The sequence below is a fragment of the Oncorhynchus tshawytscha genome, linkage group LG09 (assembly GCF_018296145.1).
Source record: "Oncorhynchus tshawytscha isolate Ot180627B linkage group LG09, Otsh_v2.0, whole genome shotgun sequence".
Lineage (NCBI taxonomy): Eukaryota > Metazoa > Chordata > Actinopteri > Salmoniformes > Salmonidae > Oncorhynchus > Oncorhynchus tshawytscha.
In genome coordinates this window covers 16,993,357-17,011,229 of record NC_056437.1, presented here as the reverse complement: position 1 = coordinate 17,011,229, position 17,873 = coordinate 16,993,357, and the positions used below count along the sequence as shown (strand labels likewise).

Sequence of the window (17,873 nt, the reverse complement as noted above, 5' to 3'; positions counted from 1 at the left end):
TAGGTAACAACACATCCGCCATGCTGATGCTCAACACAGGAGCCCCTCAGGGGTGCGTGCTCAGTCCCCTCCTGTACTCGCTGTTCACTCATGACTGCACGGTCAGGCACAACTCCAACATCATCATTAAGTTTGCTGATGACACAACAGTGGTAGGCCTGATCACCGACAACGATGAGACAGCCTATAGGGAGGTCAAAGACCTGACCGTGTGGTGCCAGGACAAAAACCTCTCCCTCAATGTGATCAAGACAAAGGAGATGATTGTTTCAACTGACCTGAGCCCTAGGACCATGCCCCAGGACTACCTGACATGATGACTCCTTGCTGTCCCCAGTCCACCTGACCGTGCTGCTGCTCCAGTTTGAACTGTTCTGCCTTATTATTCGACCATGCTGGTCATTTATGAACATTTGAACATCTTGGCCATGTTCTGTTATAATCTCCACCCGGCACAGCCAGAAGAGGACTGGCCACCCCACATAGCCTGGTTCCTCTCTAGGTTTCTTCCTAGGTTTTGGCCTTTCTAGGGAGTTTTTCCTAGCCACCATGCTTCTACACCTGTATTGCTTGCTGTTTGGGGGTTTCAGGCTGGGTTTCTGTACAGCACTTTGAGATATCAGCTGATGTACGAAGGGCTATATAAATACATTTGATTTGATTTGATTGTGGACTACAGGAAAAGGAGGACCGAGCACGCCCTCATTCTCATTGACAGGGCTGTAGTGGAGCAGATTGAGAGCTTCAAGTTCCTTGGCGTCCACATCACCAGCAAACTAACACGGTCCAAGCACACCAAGACGATCGTGAAGAGTGCACGACAAAACTTATCCCCCTCAGGAGACTGAAAAGATTGGCATGGGTCCTCAGATCCTCATAAGGTTTTACAGCTGCACCATCGAGAGCATCCTGATGGGTTGCATCACTGGGGCGGCAGGGTAGCCTAGTGGTTAGAGAGTTGGACTAGGAACCAGAAGGTTGCAAGTTCAAACCCCCGAGCTGACAAGGTACTAATCTGTCGTTCTGCCCCTGAACAGGCAGTTAACCCACTGTTCCTAGGCCGTCATTGAAAATAAGAATTTGTTCTTAACTGACTTGCCTGGTTAAATAAAGGTAACACTGCTTGGCCTCCGACTGCAAGGCACTACAGAGGGTGGTGTGTACAGCCCAGTACATCACCAGGGCCAAGCTACCTGCCATCCAGGACCTCTGTACCAGGTGATGTCAGAAAAAGGCCCTAAAAATGGTCAAAGACTCCAGCCAACCTAGTAATTGACTGTTCTCTCTGCTACCGCATGGCAAGCAGTACCAAAGCACCAAGTCTAGGTCCAAGAGACTTCTAAACAGCATCTACCCCCAAGCCACTCCTGAACAGCTAATCAAATGGCTACACAGAATATTTGTTATTTGCCCGTTGCCCTTGATTCAATGTTGTGCTGCTATTTTTATTAACTTGGCCAAAGCTTTTGATTCCATTCTTATGGGCTGGCTAAGGAGTATTAGTGTCTAAGGGGTCTTTGGCCTGGTTTGCTAACTACCTCTCTCAAAAGAGTGCAGTGTATGAAGTCAGAATATCTGCTGTCTCAGCCACTGCCGGTCACCAAGGGAGTACCCCAAGGCTCGATCCTAGGCCCCACGCTCTTCTCAATTTACATCAACAACATAGCTCAGGCTCAGGTTCAGGAATGGTTAAAAAAAAACATCACAACATACACTTAAAATTAACCTTACAAATAGAAGTGTTGAGCGATTTGGAAAGCCATTGTCAGTCAATAAATAATATAATACTTGTAGGAAAGATTTTCATCTTTATCTCACAATCTGTGGATACTATACAATTAGAAAGGTTCAAATGTATGTATGTAAAACATCACAGCACAATTGAAAAATACATGGCACATGGAAACCAAACGAGGGTGGTCTGTGGTGATAGGTGTGATGGGCTGAGAGTGGCTAACGGGTGGGATTAAAGAGCCTATGTTTGGTAATATATTATTGTTATGTGATTGCTTTATATAAAATGTATACGTAAAATGTATGTATATGTAGCAGAAAAGCTGTTAAAAAACAAAGATATTTGTCCTCCAAAGGGTGGGGGGGGTGGAAGGGTTAATACCTAAATAAAAAACATAGCTCAGGCAGTAGGAAGCTCTCTCATCCATTTATATGCAGATGATACAGTCCTATACTCAGCTGGCCCCTCCCCGGATTTTGTGTTAAATGCTCTACAACAAAGCTTTCCTAGTGGCCAACAAGCTTTCTCTACCCTTAACCTTGTTCTGAACACCTCCAAAACAAAGGTCATGTGGTTTGGTAAGAAGAATGCACCTCTCCCCACAGGTGTGATTACAACCTCTGATGGTTTAGAGATTGAGGTAGTCACCTCATACAAGTACTTGGGAGTATGGCTAGATGGTACACTGTCTCAGTACATATCAAACTGCAGGCTAAAGTTAAATCTAGACTTGGTTTCCTCTATCGTAATCACTTCTCTTTCACCCCAGCTGCCAAACTAACCCTGATTCAGATGACAGATAACCATCCTACCCTTGCTAGATTACGGAGACATAATTATTAGATCGACAGTTAAGGGTGCTCTCGAGCGGCTAGATGTTCTTTACCATTCGGCCATCAGATTTGCCACCAATGCTTCTTATAGGACACATCACTGCACTCTATACTCCTCTGTAAACTGGTCATCTATGTATACCCGTCGCAAGACCCACTGGTTGATGCTTATTTATAAAACCCTCTTAGGCCTCCCTCTCCCCTATCTGAGATATCTACTGCAGCCGTCATCCTCCACATACAACACCCGTTCTGCCAGTCACATTCTGTTAAAGGTCCCCAAAGCACACACATCCCTGGGTTGCTCATCTTTTCAGTTCGCTGCAGCGACTGGACAGTTGTGGTTGATTTGCGTGATGTATTGTTGTCTTTACCTTCTTGCCCTTTGTGCCCAATAATGTTTGTACCATGTTTTGTGCTGCTACCATGTTGTGTTGCTACCATGTTGTTCTGACTTTGTGTTGCTACCATGCTGTGTTGTCATGTGTTGCTACCTTGCTATGTTGTTGTCTTAGGTCTCACTTTATGTAGTGTTGTGCTGTCTCTCTTGCCGTGATGTGTGATTGGTCCTTTATCTATATATAAACTCAGCAAAAAAAGAAAAGTCCACTTTTCAGGACCCTGTCTTTCAAAGATAATTCATAAAAATCCAAATGACTTCACAGATCTTCATTGTAAAGGGTTTAAAACACTGTTTCCCATGCTTGTTCAATGAACCATGAACAATTAATGAACATGCACCTGTGGAATGGTCGTTAAGACACTAACAGTGTACAGACGGTAGACTATTAAGGTCACAGTTATGAAAACTTAAGACACTAAAAAGGCCTTTCTACTGACTCTGAAAAACACCAAAAGAAATATGCACAGGGTCCCTGCATCTGTGTGAACGTGCCTTAGGCATGCTGCAAGGAGGTATGAGGACTGCAGATGTGGCCAGGGCAATAAATTGTCCATACTGTGAGACGCCTAAGACAGCGCTACAGGGAGACAGGACGGACAGCTGATCATCCTCGCAGTGACAGACCACGTGTAACAACACCTGCACAGGATCGGTACATCCGAACATCACACCTGCGGGACAGGTACAGGATGGCAACAACAACTGCCTGAGTTAAATAAGGAACACACATTCCCTCCATCAGTGCTCAGACTGTACGCAATAGGCTGAGAGAGGCTGGACTGAGGGCTTGTAGGCCTGTTGTAAAGGCAGGTCCTCACCAGACATCACCGGCAACAACGTGGCCTATGGGAACAAACCCACCCTCGCTGGACCAGACAGGACTGGCAAAAAGTGCTCTTCACTGACGAGTCACGGTTTTGTCTCACCAGGGGTGATGGTCGGATTTGCGTTTATCGTCGAAGGAATGAGCGTTACATCGAGGCCTGTACTCTGGAGCGGGATCGATTTGGAGATGGAGGGGCCGTCATGGTCTGGGGTGGTGTGTCACAGCATCATCAGACTGAGCTTGTTGTCATTGCAGGCTATCTCAACTCTGTGTGTTACAGGGAAGACATCCTCCTCCCTCATGTGGTACCCTTCCTGCAGGCTCATCCTGACATTACCTTCCAGTATGAAAATGCCACCAGCCATACTGCTCGTTCTGTGCGTGATTTCCTGCAAGACAGGAATGTCAGTGTTCTGCCATGGCCAGCAATGAGCCAGGATCTCAATCCCATTGAGCACGCCTGGGACCTTTTGAATCGGAGGGTGAGGGCTAGACCATTCCCCCCAGAAATGTCCGGGAACTCGCAGGTGCCTTGGTGGAAGAGTGGGGTAACATCTCACAGCAAGAACTGGCAAATCTGGTGCAGTCCATGAGAAGGAGATGCATTGCAGTACTTAATGCAGCTGGTGGCCACACCAGATACTGACTGTTACTTTTGATTTTGATCCCCCCTTTGTTCAGGGACATTATTCAATTTCTGTTAGTCACATGTCTGTGGAACTTGTTCAGTTTATTTCTCAGTTGTTGAATATTGTTATGTTCATACAAATATTTACATATGTTAAGTTTGCTGGGAAAAAATACAGTTGACAGTGAGAGGAAGTTTCTTTTTGTGCTGAGTTTATATATACAGTTGAAGTCAGAAGTTTAAATACACTTAGGTTGGAGTCATTAAAACTAGTTTTTCAACCACTCCACAAATTACTTGTTAACAAACTACAGTTTTGGCAAGTCGGTTAGGACATCTACTTTGTACATGACAAGTACTTTTTCCAACAATTGTTTACAGACAGATTATTTCACTTATAATTCACTATATGACAATTCCAGTGTGTCAGAAGTTTACATACACTAAGTTGACTGTGCCTTTAACCTTTTTGGGATAGGGGGCAGCATTTTCACTCTTGGATGAATAGCGTGAACTGCCTCCTACTCTGTCCCAGTTGCTAATATATGCATATTATTATTAGTATTGGATAGAAAACACTCTGAAGTTTCTAAAACTGTTTGAATGATGTCTGTGAGTATTACAGAACTCATATGGCAGGCGAAAACCTGAGAAAAATCCAACCAGGAAGTGGGACATCTGAGGTTTGTAGTTTTTTCAAAGTTTGGCCTACCGAATACACATTGAGATATGGATAAGGTTGCACTTCCTACGGCTTCCACTAGATGTCAACCATCTTTAGAAACTGGTTTGAGGATTCTACTATAAAGGAGGGGCTCATGAGACCTCTTTGAGTCAGTGGTCTGGCAGAGAGCCTTGGTCTCATGACGCATTATCTCTCGTTTCAGTGCTTTTCTGAAGACAAAGGAATTCTCCGGTTGGAACATTATTGATGTTTTATGTTAAAAACATCCTAAAGAATGATTCCATACATCGTTTGACATGATTCTAAAGGACTGTAACGGAACTTTTCGAGTTTTTGTCTGGATGAAGTGCCTGCACCTCATGAAGATGGATTACTGGGCTGAACACGCTAACAACAAGTGGCTATTTGGACACAAATGATAGAACTCTATGGAACAAATCAGTCATTTATTGTCAAATTGGGATTCCTGGGAGTACCTTCTGATGAAGATCATCAAAGGTAAGTGAATATTTATGGTGTTGTTTCTAACTTTGTTGATTCCAAAATGGCGGATATTCCTCTGGCTGTTTTGGGTTCTGAGAGCCGTTCTCAGATTATGCTTTTTCCGTAAAGTTCTTTTGAAATCTGACACAGCAGTTGCATTAAGGAGAAGTCTATCTTTAATTTTGCGAATAACACTTATATCTTTTATCAATGTTTATTATGAGTATTTCTGCAAAACCACTGGATGCTTTGGAATCAAAACATTACTGCACGTAATGCGCCAATGTAAACTGAGGTTTTGGATATAAATATGCACATTATCGAACAAAGCATACATGTATTGTGTAACATGATGTCCTATGAGTGTCAGTGATTAGTGATTCATTTGATCTATATTTCTGCTTTTTGTGACTCCAATCTTTGGCTGGAAAAATGGCTGGGTGTTTTTTCGACTTGGCAATGACCTAACATAATCATATGTTGTGATTTAGCTGTAAAGCATTTTTGAAATCGGACACGATGGGTAGATTTACAAGATGTTGATCTTTCATTTGCTGTATTGGACTTGTTAATGTGTGAAAGTTACATACTTCTAAAAAATATTTTTGAATTTTGCGCACTGCCTTTTCAGCGGAATGTTGTCGAGGGGTTCCGCCTGCGCTAGAAAGGTTAAACAGCTTGGAAAATTCCATAAAATTATGTCATGGCTTTAGAATCTTTTCATAGGCTAATTGACATAATTTGAGTCAATTGGAGGTGTACTTGTGGATGTATTTCAAGGCCTACCTTTCAAACTCAGTGCCTATTTGCTTGACATCATGGGAAAATCAAAAGAAATAAGCCAAGACCTCAGGAAAAAATTTGTAGAACTTTTCCAAACGTCTGAAGGTACCATGTTCATCTGTACAAACAATAGTACGCAAGTATAAACACCATGGGACCATGCAGCCGATATACCGCTCAGGAAGGAGACACATTCTGTCTCCTGGAGATGAATGTAATTTTGTGCGAAAAGTGCAAATCAATCCCAGAACAATAGCAAAGGACCATGTGAAGATCCTGGAGGAAACCGGTACAAAAGTATCTACATCCTCAGTAAAACGAGTCCTATATCGACATAACCTGAAAGACCGCTCAGCAAGGAAGAAGCCACTGCTCCAAAGCCGCCATAAAAAAGACAGACTACGGTCTGCAACTGCACATGTGGACTAAGATCATACTTTTTGGCGAAATATCCTCTGGTCTGATGAAACAAAAATATAACTTTTTGGCCATAATGACCATTGTTATGTTTGAAGTAAAAACAGAGAGGCTTACAAGCCTAAGAACACCATCCCAACTGTGAAGCACGGGGGTGGCAGCATCATGTTGTAGGGGTGCTTTGCTGCAGGAGGGACTGGTGCAACTTCACAAAATAGATGGCAGCATGAGGAGGAAAATGTCAGGAATTGTGAAAAACTGAGTTTAAATGTACTTGGCCAAGGTGTATGTAAACTTCCGACTTCAACTGTATGTGCATATACAGTGGGGAGAACAAAAAAATCCAGAAAATCACATTGTGATTTTTAAGTAATTAATTTGCATTTTATTGCATGACATAAGAATTTGATCACCTACCAACCAGTAAGAATTCCGGCTCTCACAGACCTGTTAGTTTTTCTTTAAGAAGCCCTCCTGTTCTCCACTCATTACCTTTATTAACTGCACCTGTTTGAACTCGTTACCTGTATAAAAGACACCTGTCCACACACTCAATCAAACAGACTCCAACCACTCCATATTGGCCAAGACCAGAGAGGGTGTAAGGACATCAGGGATAAAATTGTAGACCTGCACAAGGCTGGGATGGGCTACAGGACAATAGACAAGCAGCTTGGTGAGAAGGTAACAACTGTTGGCGCAATTATTAGAAAATGGAAGAAGTTCAAGATGACAGTCAATCACCCTCGGTCTGGGGCTCCATGCAAGATCTCACCTCGTGGGGCATCAATGATCATGAGGAAGGTGAGGGATCTGCCCAGAACTACACGACAGGACCTGGTCAATGACCTGAAGAGAGCTGGGACCACAGCCTCAAAGAAAACCATTAGTAACACACTACGCCGTCATGGATTAAAATCCTGCAGCGCACACAAGGTCCCCCTGCTCAAGCCAGCGCATGTCTGATGTTTGCAATGACCCTCTGGATGATCCAGAGGAGGAATGGGAGAAGGTCATGTGGTCTGATGAGACAAAAATAGAGATTTTTGGTCTAAACTCCCCTCGCCGTGTTTGGAGGAAGAAGAAGGATGAGTACAACCCCAAGAACACCATCCCAACCGTGAAGCATGGAGGTGGAAACATAATTCTTTGGGGATGCTTTTCTGCAAAGGGGACAGGACGACTGCACCGTATTGAGGGGAGGATGGATGGGGCCATGTATCGCAAGATCTTGGCCAACAACCTCAGTAAGAGCACTGAAGATGGGTCGTGGCTGGGTCTTCCAGCATGACAATGACCCGAAACACACAGCCAGGGCAACTAAGGAGTGGCTCCGTAAGAAGCATCTCAAGGTCCTGGAGTGGCCTAGCCAGTCTCCAGACCTGAACCCAATAGAAAAGCTTTGGAGGGAGCTGAAAGTCTGTATTGCCCAGCGACAGCCCCGAAACCTGAAGGATCTGGAGAAGGTCTGTATGGAGGAGTGGGCCAAAATCCCTGCTGCAGTGTGTGCAAACCTGGTCAAGAACTACAGGAAATGTATGATCTCTGTAATTGCAAACAAAGATTTCTGTACCAAATATTAAGTTCTGCTTGTCTGATGTATCAAATACTTATGTCATGCAATAAAATGCAAATGAATTACTTAAAAATCATACAATGTGATTTTCTGGATTTTTGTTTTAGATTCCGTCTCTCACAGTTGAAGTGTAACTATGATAAAAATTACAGACCCCTATATGCTTTGTAAGTAGGAAAACCTGCAAAATCGGCAGTGTATTAAATACTTGTTCTCCCCACTGTATATATATATATATTTTTTATCCCACGTCCCCGCAGGAGGCATTTTGCTAGGCTGTTATTGTAAATAATAATTTGTTCTTAACTGACTTGCCAAGTTAAATAAAGGTTCATTAAAATAAATAAATAAATAAATATACTGAACATACCATCTGGTCCGGCCTCTGAGTCGGGCTGGTTGGGCTTGAGGGCGAAGTGAAGCTGACACCTGAACATGGCTCTGTCATCCATGTGTATCAGCTCATACACACTCTGGTGCACCACATCAGACTGGACAGAAATACACAGTACCAGTCAAACATATGGACACACCTACTCATTCAAGGGTTTTTCTTTATTTTTACTATTTTCTACATTGTAGAATAATAGTGAAGACATCAACACTATGAAATAACAATTATGAAATCATGTCGTAACCAAAAGTGTTAGTGTTAAACAAATCAAAATATGTTTTATATTTGAGATTCTTCAAAGTAGCCACCATTTGCCTTGATGACAGCTTTGCACACTCTTGGCATTCTCTCAACCAGCTTCATGAGGAATGCTTTTCCAACAGTCTTGAAGGAGTTCCCACATATGATGAGCACTTTTTGGCTGCTTTTCCTTCACTCTGTGGTCCATCTCATTCCAAACCATCTCAACTGGGTTGAGGTTGGGTGATTGTGGAGGCCAGGTCATCTGATGCAGCACTCCATCACTCTCCTTCTTGGTCAAATAGGCTTTACACAGCCTGGAGGTGTGTTGGGTCATTGTCCTGTTGAAAAACAAATGATAGTCCTACTAAGCACAAACCAGATAGGATGGTGTATCGCTGCAGAATGCTGTGGTAGCCATGCTGGTTAAGTGTGCCTTGAATTCTAAATAAATCACTGACAGTGTCACCAGCAAAGCACCCCCATGGCATCACACCTCCTCCTCAATGCTTCACGGTGGGAACCATACATGCAGATATCATCTGTTCACCTACTCTGTTTCTCACAAAGATAAGGAGGTTGGAACCAAAAATCTTTCCACCGGTCTAATGTCCATTGCTCGTGTTTCTTGGCCCAGCAAAGTCTCTTCTTCTTATTGGTGTCCTTTAGTAGTGGTTTCTTTACAGCAATTCGACTATGAAGGCCTGATTGACGCAGTCTCCTCTGAACAGACGATGTTGAGATGTGTCTGTTACTTGAATTCTGTGAAGCATTTATTTGGGCTGCAATTTCTCTGGCTGGTAACTCTAATGAACTTATCTTCTGCAGCAGAAGTAAATCTGGGTCTTCCTTTCCTGTGGTGGTCCTCATGTGAGCCAGTTTCATCATAGCGCTTGATGGTTGTTGCGACTGCACTAGAAGAAAATTTAAAAGTTCTTGAGATTTTCTGTTTTGACTGACCTTCATGTTTCAAAGTAATGATGGACTGTTGTTTCACTTTGCTTATTTGAGCTGTTCTTGCCATATTATGGACTTGGTATTTTACCAAATAGGGCTATCTTCTGTATACCATCCCTACCTTGTCACAACACAACTGATTGTCTCAAATGCATTAAAGAAGAAAATTACACAAATGAACTTTTAACAAGGCTCACCTGTTAATTGAAATGCATACCACCTTATGAATCTGGTTGAGAGAATGCCAATAGTGTGCAAAGCTGTCATCAAGGAAAAGGGTGGCTACTTTGAAGAATATAAAATATATTTTGATTTGTTTAACACTTTTTTGGTTACTACATGATTCCATATGTGTTATTTCATAGTGTTGATGTCTTCACTATTATTCTACAATGTAGAAAATAGTAAAAATAAAGAAAAACCCTTGAATGAGTAAGTGTGTCCAAACTTTTGACTGGTACTGTGTACATTACTAAACACATTAATACCCAGAGTGATATTCAGAATCCTCAAAGTACAGTTAGTCCTAAATAATGAGATCGAAAGCAGCCTGAGTTGTCAAAATCCTATAATCCTACAGTGCATTCAGAAAGTATTCAGACCCCTTGACTTTTACCACATTTTGATACGTTACAACCTCATTCTAAAATGGATTAAATCTATTTTTCTTCATCAATCTACACACAATACCCATAAGGACAAAGCGAAAACAGATTATAAAAATAAAAAAAATACCTTAGGTACATAAGAATTCAGACCCTTTGCTATGACACTCGAAATTGAGCTCAGGTGCATCCTGTTTCCATTGACCATCCTTGAGATGTTTTGACAACTTGATTGGAGTCCACATGTAGTAAATAAATTAATTTGATTGGATATGATTTGGAAAGGCACACACCTGTCTATATAAGGTCCCACAGTTGGCAGTGCGTGTCAGAGTAAAATCCAAGCCATCAGGTCAGAATTGTGTTGGATTGTGTCGAGGCACAGATCTATGGAATGGTACCAAAACATTTTTTCAGCATTAAAGGTCCCCAAGATCACAGTGGCCTACATTATTCTTAAATGGAGGAAGTTTGGGACCACCAAGACTCTTCCTAGAGCTGACCGCCGGGCCAAACTGAGCATACGGGGGAGAAGGGCCTTGGTCAGGGAGGTGACCAAAAACCTGATGGTCACTCTGACAGAGCTCCAGAGTTCCTCTGTGGAGATGCAAGAACCTTCCAGTAGGACAACCATTTCTGCAGCACTCTACCAATCAGGCCTTTATGGTAGAATGGCCAGACAGAAGCCACTCCTCAATAAAAGGTACACTCTTAGAGTTTGCCAAAAAGCACCTAAAGGACTCTCAGACTATGAGAAACAAGATTCTCTGGTCTGATGAACCTGAGATTGAACTCTTTGGCCTGAATGCCAAGCGTCACGTCTGGAGGAAACCTGGCACAATGAAGCATGATGGTGGCAGCATCATGCTGAGGGGATGTTTTTCAACGGCAGGAACTGGGAGACTAGTCAGGGTTGAGAGAAAGATAAACGGAGTAAAGTACAGAGAGATCCTTGATGAAAACCTGCTCCAGTGCGCTCAGGACCTCAGATTCGGGCAAAGGTTCACCTTCCAACAGGACAATGACCCTAAGCACACAGCCAAAACAATGCAGGAGTGGCTTCGGGACAAGTCTATGAATGTCATTGAGTGGCCCAGCCAGAGCCCGGACTTGAACCCGATCAATCATCTCTGGAGAGACCTGAAAATAGTTTTGCAGCGACACTCCCCATCCAACCTGACAGCTTGAGAGGATCTGCAGAGAAGAATGGGAGAAACTCCCCAAAAAGAAGACTCGAGGCTGTAATCGCTAAGGTGCTATAACAAAGTACTGAGTAAAGGATCTAAATACTTATGTAAATGTGATATTTCAGTTTTTTTATTTTTTTATGTATAAAAATGTGCTTTGTCATTATGGGGTATTGTGTGTAGATTGATATTTAATCCATTTTAGAATAAAGCTGTAATGTAACAAAATTTGGAAAAGGTCAAAGGGTCTGAATACTTTCTGAATGCACTGTATAAGCATAATCAATAAGTAATAATAATGTTGTACCTGGTGGAAGCCCAGGTAGTCCTGGATGGTTGGAGAGGCGTAGAAGATAGAGTCATCAGTGGTGACCACCAGGACAAAACCATTCAGGGCCTACACAGAGGGAGAGCGCACGCGCACGCGCATGCACACACACACACACACACACGCACACACACGCACACACACACACAAGCATGGACACACACAACCATTGTAATCCTAGGGTGGACCGACCTAAGCATTTTTTGTGGTCGCCAAAGTCCAAACAGTGTAAAACATTTGGTAAAAAGCTTTCAGTGTAAACTTATGACTAAAATCAGATATAAAGAATGTGGAACAGATTATGGACCTACATATATTTTTAGAATATAATCTTTGTGAACTAACAATCATCAAAATAAAATAAAAGTCAGGGAAAATAGAAAATGATCAAAACAATTAATTTTGTTATTATGTGTGAGCAGAAGAACACAGCAATAGCCATGGCAAAATGTATGAAATTGCAGGAAATTACCTTTAAAACGGCAAAATCCTCTCTCAGCATCAAGGCAAAATCCGTCAAATTACAGGAAATTACCATTCTCTCAGCTGCATAGCAAAATGTGTAGAATTGTAGGAAATTTCTCTACACCGCCAAGATGGGCGCCTCTAAAATGCTCTACAATTTAGCCGCACCAACAGCCAACTGCGCTCATTGCCATGCCCCCTGTCACGCACACCACCTAAGCCCCTTTTTGATGCAGACAAACCCTACACACACACACAATCTGTATACCTGCAGCAGTAGGTTTCCCTCGGAGAGGCTGACTCCGTCTATAGAAGTGGCTGTCCGTCCGTTCCTACAGTTCCCACTGAGAGGGGGGGCCGGCCACTCACACTTCTTCTGGAGGGTCGCTGGAACACAGGAGAGGAGAACATGGCTTAGTTCTTAGTCCTTAGATTCACTTCTTATTCCTTAGATTTACTTATTTGTTCTTCATCCTTAAACTTAGTTTTTAGATTTAGTTCTCAGTCCTTAGCAGTGTTTCGGCTGCAATCAATGCCGCCACGTACCCATAATATGGAACATGAAAAAAATAGTACCTCTTATAACAGCTAATGGAAATGCCATGGCGATGTCTAATGTCACAGAATCGAATCTAATGTCACAGAAAATATAATTGAAAAAAGGATTGTGTATTTTTGAAGATGCTGGAACAGTCCACATTTACTTTTCCTCTGCAAACAAAACAAGTAATGAATATAAAAAAATCAGACAACCCCATAGTAGAATAGTTTATCTATTTACCTAATCCGCTTGCTGTTGTGTGCTCTAGATAAATGCACCATCGAGAGAAATATTTAAGTTACAAGTGCCATAGGGAGAGAATTCCCAGAATCAAATTTAGTCTGATCAAGACGAAGGAGATGATTGTGGACTACAGGAAAAGGAGGACCGAGCACGCCCCCATTCTCATCGACGGGGCTGCAGTGGAGCAGGTTGAGAGCTTCAAGTTTCTTGGTGTCCACATCATCAACAAACTATCATGGTCCAAGCACACCAAGACAGTCGTGAAGAGGGCACGACAAAGCCTATTCCCCCTCAGGAGACTGAAAAGATTTGGCATGGGTCCTCAGATCCTCACAAGGTTCTACAGCTGCACCATCGAGCGCATTGGTTGCATCACTACCTGGTATGGCAACTGCTTGGCCTCAGTACATCACCGGGGGCAAGCTTCCTGCCATCCAGGAACTCTATACTAGGCGGTGTCGGAGGAAGGCCCTAAAAATTGTCAAAGACTCAAGCCACCCAAGTCATGGAATGTTCTCTCTGTACCGCACGGCAAGCGTTATCGGAGTGCCAAGTCTAGGTCACTACCTGTAAGAGGAGACCTTGAAAATTTTAGCCCTTCGGCTGCTGCCAAAGAAGTGCCCATCCAAGAAGGCTCAAGGTCATTGGCCACAGATAAAATGACGTCAAATCACACTATATGTACAGTAGCTTTGATTGGACTGATCATGTCAACATTAGAGGTCGACCGATTCATCGGAATGGCCGATTAATTAGGGCCGGTTTCAAGTTTTCATAACAATAGGAAATCTGTATTTTTGGACACCGATTTGGCCGATTTTTTTTTTTTTACACCTTTATTTAACTATGCAAGTCAGTTAAGAACACATTCTTATTTTCAATGACGGCCTAGGAACGGTGGGTTAACTGCCTTGTTCAGGGGCAGAATGACAGATTTTTACCTTGTCAGCTCGGGGATTCAATCTTGCAACCTTTCAGTTACTAGTCCAACGCTCTAACCACCTGATAACATTGTACTCCACGAGGAGACGGCCTGTTACGCGAATGCAGTAAGAAGCCAAGGTAAGTTGCTAGCTAGCATTAAACTTATCTTATAAAAAACAATCAATCAATCATAATCACTAGTTAACTACACATGGTTGATGATATTACTAGTTTATCTAGCGTGTCCCGAGTTGCATATAATCGATGCGGTGCGTATTCGCGAAAAAGGACTGTCTTGCTCCAATTGCTCCATAAACATCAATGCCTTTCTTAAAATCAATACACAAGTATATATTTTTAAACCTGCATATTTAGTTAATATTGCCTGCTAACCTGGCTCGTTGCGAACTCTGTGAAGACTATTTCTTCCTAACAAAGACAGCCAACTTCACCAAACGGGGGATGATTTAACAAAAGTGCATTTGTGAAAAAAGCACAATCGTTGCACGACTGCACCTAACCATAAACATCAATGCCTTTCTTAAAATCAATACACAGAAGTATATATTTTTAAACCTGCATATTTTGCTAAAATAAATCCAGGTTAGCAGGCAATATTAACCAGGTGAAATTGTCACTTCTCTTGCATTCATTGCACGCAGAGTCAGTGTATATGCAACAGTTTGGGCCGCCTAATTTGCCAGAATTTTACGTAATTATGACATAACATTCAAGGTTGTGCAATCTAACAGGAATATTTAGACTTATGGATGCCACCCATTAGATAAAATACGGAACAGTTCCGTATTTCACTGAAAGAATAAACGTCTTGTTTTGGAGATGATAGTTTCCGGATTCAACCATATTAATGCTCGTATTTCTGTGTGTTATTATGTTATAATTAAGTCTATGATTTGGTAGATCAGTCTGACTGAGCGATGGTAGGCAGCAGCAGGCTCGTAAGCATTCATTCAAACAGCACTTCCGTGCATTTTGCCAGCAGCTCGTCGCTGTGCTTCAAGCATTGAGCGGTTTATGACTTCAAGCCTATCAACTCCCGAGATTAGGCTGGTGTAACCAATATGAAATGGCTAGCTAGTTAGCGGGGTGCGCACTAATAGCGTTTCAAACGTCACTCGCTCTGAGACTTGGAGTGGTTGTTCCCCTTGCTCAGCAAGGGCCGCCGCTTTTGTGGAGCGATGGGAAATGCTGCTTCGAGGGTGGCTGTTGTCAATGTGTTCCTGGTTCAAGCCCAGGTAGGGGCGAGGAGAGGGACGGAAGCTATACTGTTACACTGGCAATACTAAAGTGCCTATAAGAACATCCAATCCAATAGTCAAAGGTATATGAAATAAAAATCGTATAGAGACAAATTGTCCTATAATTCCTATAATAACTACAACCTAAAACTTCTTACCTGGGAATATTGAAGACTCATGTTAAAAGGAACCACCAGCTTTCATATGTTCTCATGTTCTGAGCAAGGAATTTAAACGTTTTCTTACATGGCACATTGCACTTTTACTTTCTTCTCCAACACTTTGTTTTTGCATTATTTAAACCAAATTGAACATGTTTCACTTTATTTGAGGCTAAATTGATTTTATTGATATATTATATTAGGTTAAAATAAGTGTTCATTCAGTATTGTTGTAATGGTCATTATTACAAATACAGTGCCTTGCGAAAGTATTCGGCCCCCTTGAACTTTGCAACCTTTTGCCACATTTCAGGCTTCAAACATAAAGATATAAAACTGTATTTTTTTGTGAAGAATCAACAACAAGTGGGACACAATCATGAAGTGGAACGACATTTATTGGATATTTCAAACTTTTTTAACAAATCAAAAACTGAAAAATTGGGTGTGCAAAATTATTCAGCCCCCTTAAGTTAATACTTTGTAGCGCCACCTTTCGCTGCGATTACAGCTGTAAGTCGCTTGGGGTATGTCTCTATCAGTTTTGCACATTGAGAGACTGACATTTTTTTCCCATTCCTCCTTGCAAAACAGCTCAAGCTCAGTGAGGTTGGATGGAGAGCATTTGTGAACAGCAGTTTTCAGTTCTTTCCACAGATTCTCGATTGGATTCAGGTCTGGACTTTGACTTGGCCATTCTAACACCTGGATATGTTTATTTTTGAACCATTCCATTGTAGATTTTGCTTTATGTTTTGGATCATTGTCTTGTTGGAAGACAAATCTCCGTCCCAGGTCTTTTGCAGACTCCATCAGGTTTTCTTCCAGAATGGTCTTGTATTTGGCTCCATCCATCTTCCCATCAATTTTAACCATCTTCCCTGTCCCTGCTGAAGAAAAGCAGGCCCAAACTGCTTTGGGTGATGAGGGTGATGAGCTGGGTGATGAGCTGTGTTGCTTTTACGCCAAACATAACATTTTGCATTGTTGCCAAAAGGTTCAATTTTGGTTTCATCTGACCAGAGCACCTTCTTCCACATGTTTGGTGTGTCTCCCAGGTGGCTTGTGGCAAACTTTAAACAACACTTTTTATGGATATCTTTAAGAAATGGCTTTCTTCTTGCCACTCTTCCATAAAGGCCAGATTTGTGCAATATACGACTGATTGTTGTCCTATGGACAGAGTCTCCCACCTCAGCTGTAGATCTCTGCAGTTCATCCAGAGTGATCATGGGCCTCTTGGCTGCATCTCTGATCAGTCTTCTCCTTGTATGAGCTGAAAGTTTAGAGGGACGGCCAGGTCTTGGTAGATTTGCAGTGGTCTGATACTCCTTCCATTTCAATATTATCGCTTGCACAGTGCTCCTTGGGATGTTTAAAGCTTGGGAAATCTTTTTGTATCCAAATCCGGCTTTAAACTTCTTCACAACAGTATCTCGGACCTGCCTGGTGTGTTCCTTGTTCTTCATGATGCTCTCTGCGCTTTTAACGGACCTCTGAGACTATCACAGTGCAGGTGCATTTATACGGAGACTTGATTACACACAGGTGGATTGTATTTATCATCATTAGTCATTTAGGTCAACATTGGATCATTCAGAGATCCTCACTGAACTTCTGGAGAGAGTTTGCTGCACTGAAAGTAAAGGGGCTGAATCATTTTGCACGCCCAATTTTTCAGTTTTTGATTTGTTAAAGAAGTTTGAAATATCCAATAAATGTCGTTCCACTTCATGATTGTGTCCCACTTATTGTTGATTCTTCACAAAAAAATACAGTTTTATATTTTTATGTTTGAAGCCTGAAATGTGGCAAAAGGTCGCAAAGTTCAAGGGGGCCGAATACTTTCGCAAGGCCCTGTATGTAAATGTAAAAAAATTGGCCTATTAATTGGTATCGGCTTTTTCTGGTCCTCCAATAATAGGTATCGGTATCGGCGTTGAAAAATCAGAATCGGTCGACCTCTAGTCAACATCATACTTCCACAATCTTAGCTAGCAGTCATCATCATGAATCAGGTCGACAAACTACTGGCAAATACTTTTTAATCCTTGTCATATGAAGAGAAATAATGAAGGGAAATTATAGATAAAACGTATTGGTGCTCATCGGCCATTGGACATAAACATCACACAACAAGTTGGAAATCGTAAATTCAACAAGTGGTTTGGAAGGAATCAGCGACAGTGGCTCTTTGGTT

General features: G+C 42.2%; 1 protein-coding gene across 1 annotated transcript in view; it reads right to left on the bottom strand.

Moving 5' to 3' along the window:
- LOC112257464 (aryl hydrocarbon receptor) overlaps window positions 1-17,873 on the bottom strand; it is a 60,312-nt gene that overhangs the window by 4,659 nt on the left and 37,780 nt on the right. Inside the window, exons 3-5 of the mRNA XM_024431037.2 lie at window positions 12,814-12,932; window positions 12,060-12,149; window positions 8,740-8,860 (exon numbers count right to left, since the gene is read on the bottom strand). Coding sequence (XP_024286805.1) covers window positions 8,740-8,860; window positions 12,060-12,149; window positions 12,814-12,932 — 330 coding nt within the window. The remainder of the gene's footprint in view (window positions 1-8,739; window positions 8,861-12,059; window positions 12,150-12,813; window positions 12,933-17,873) is intronic.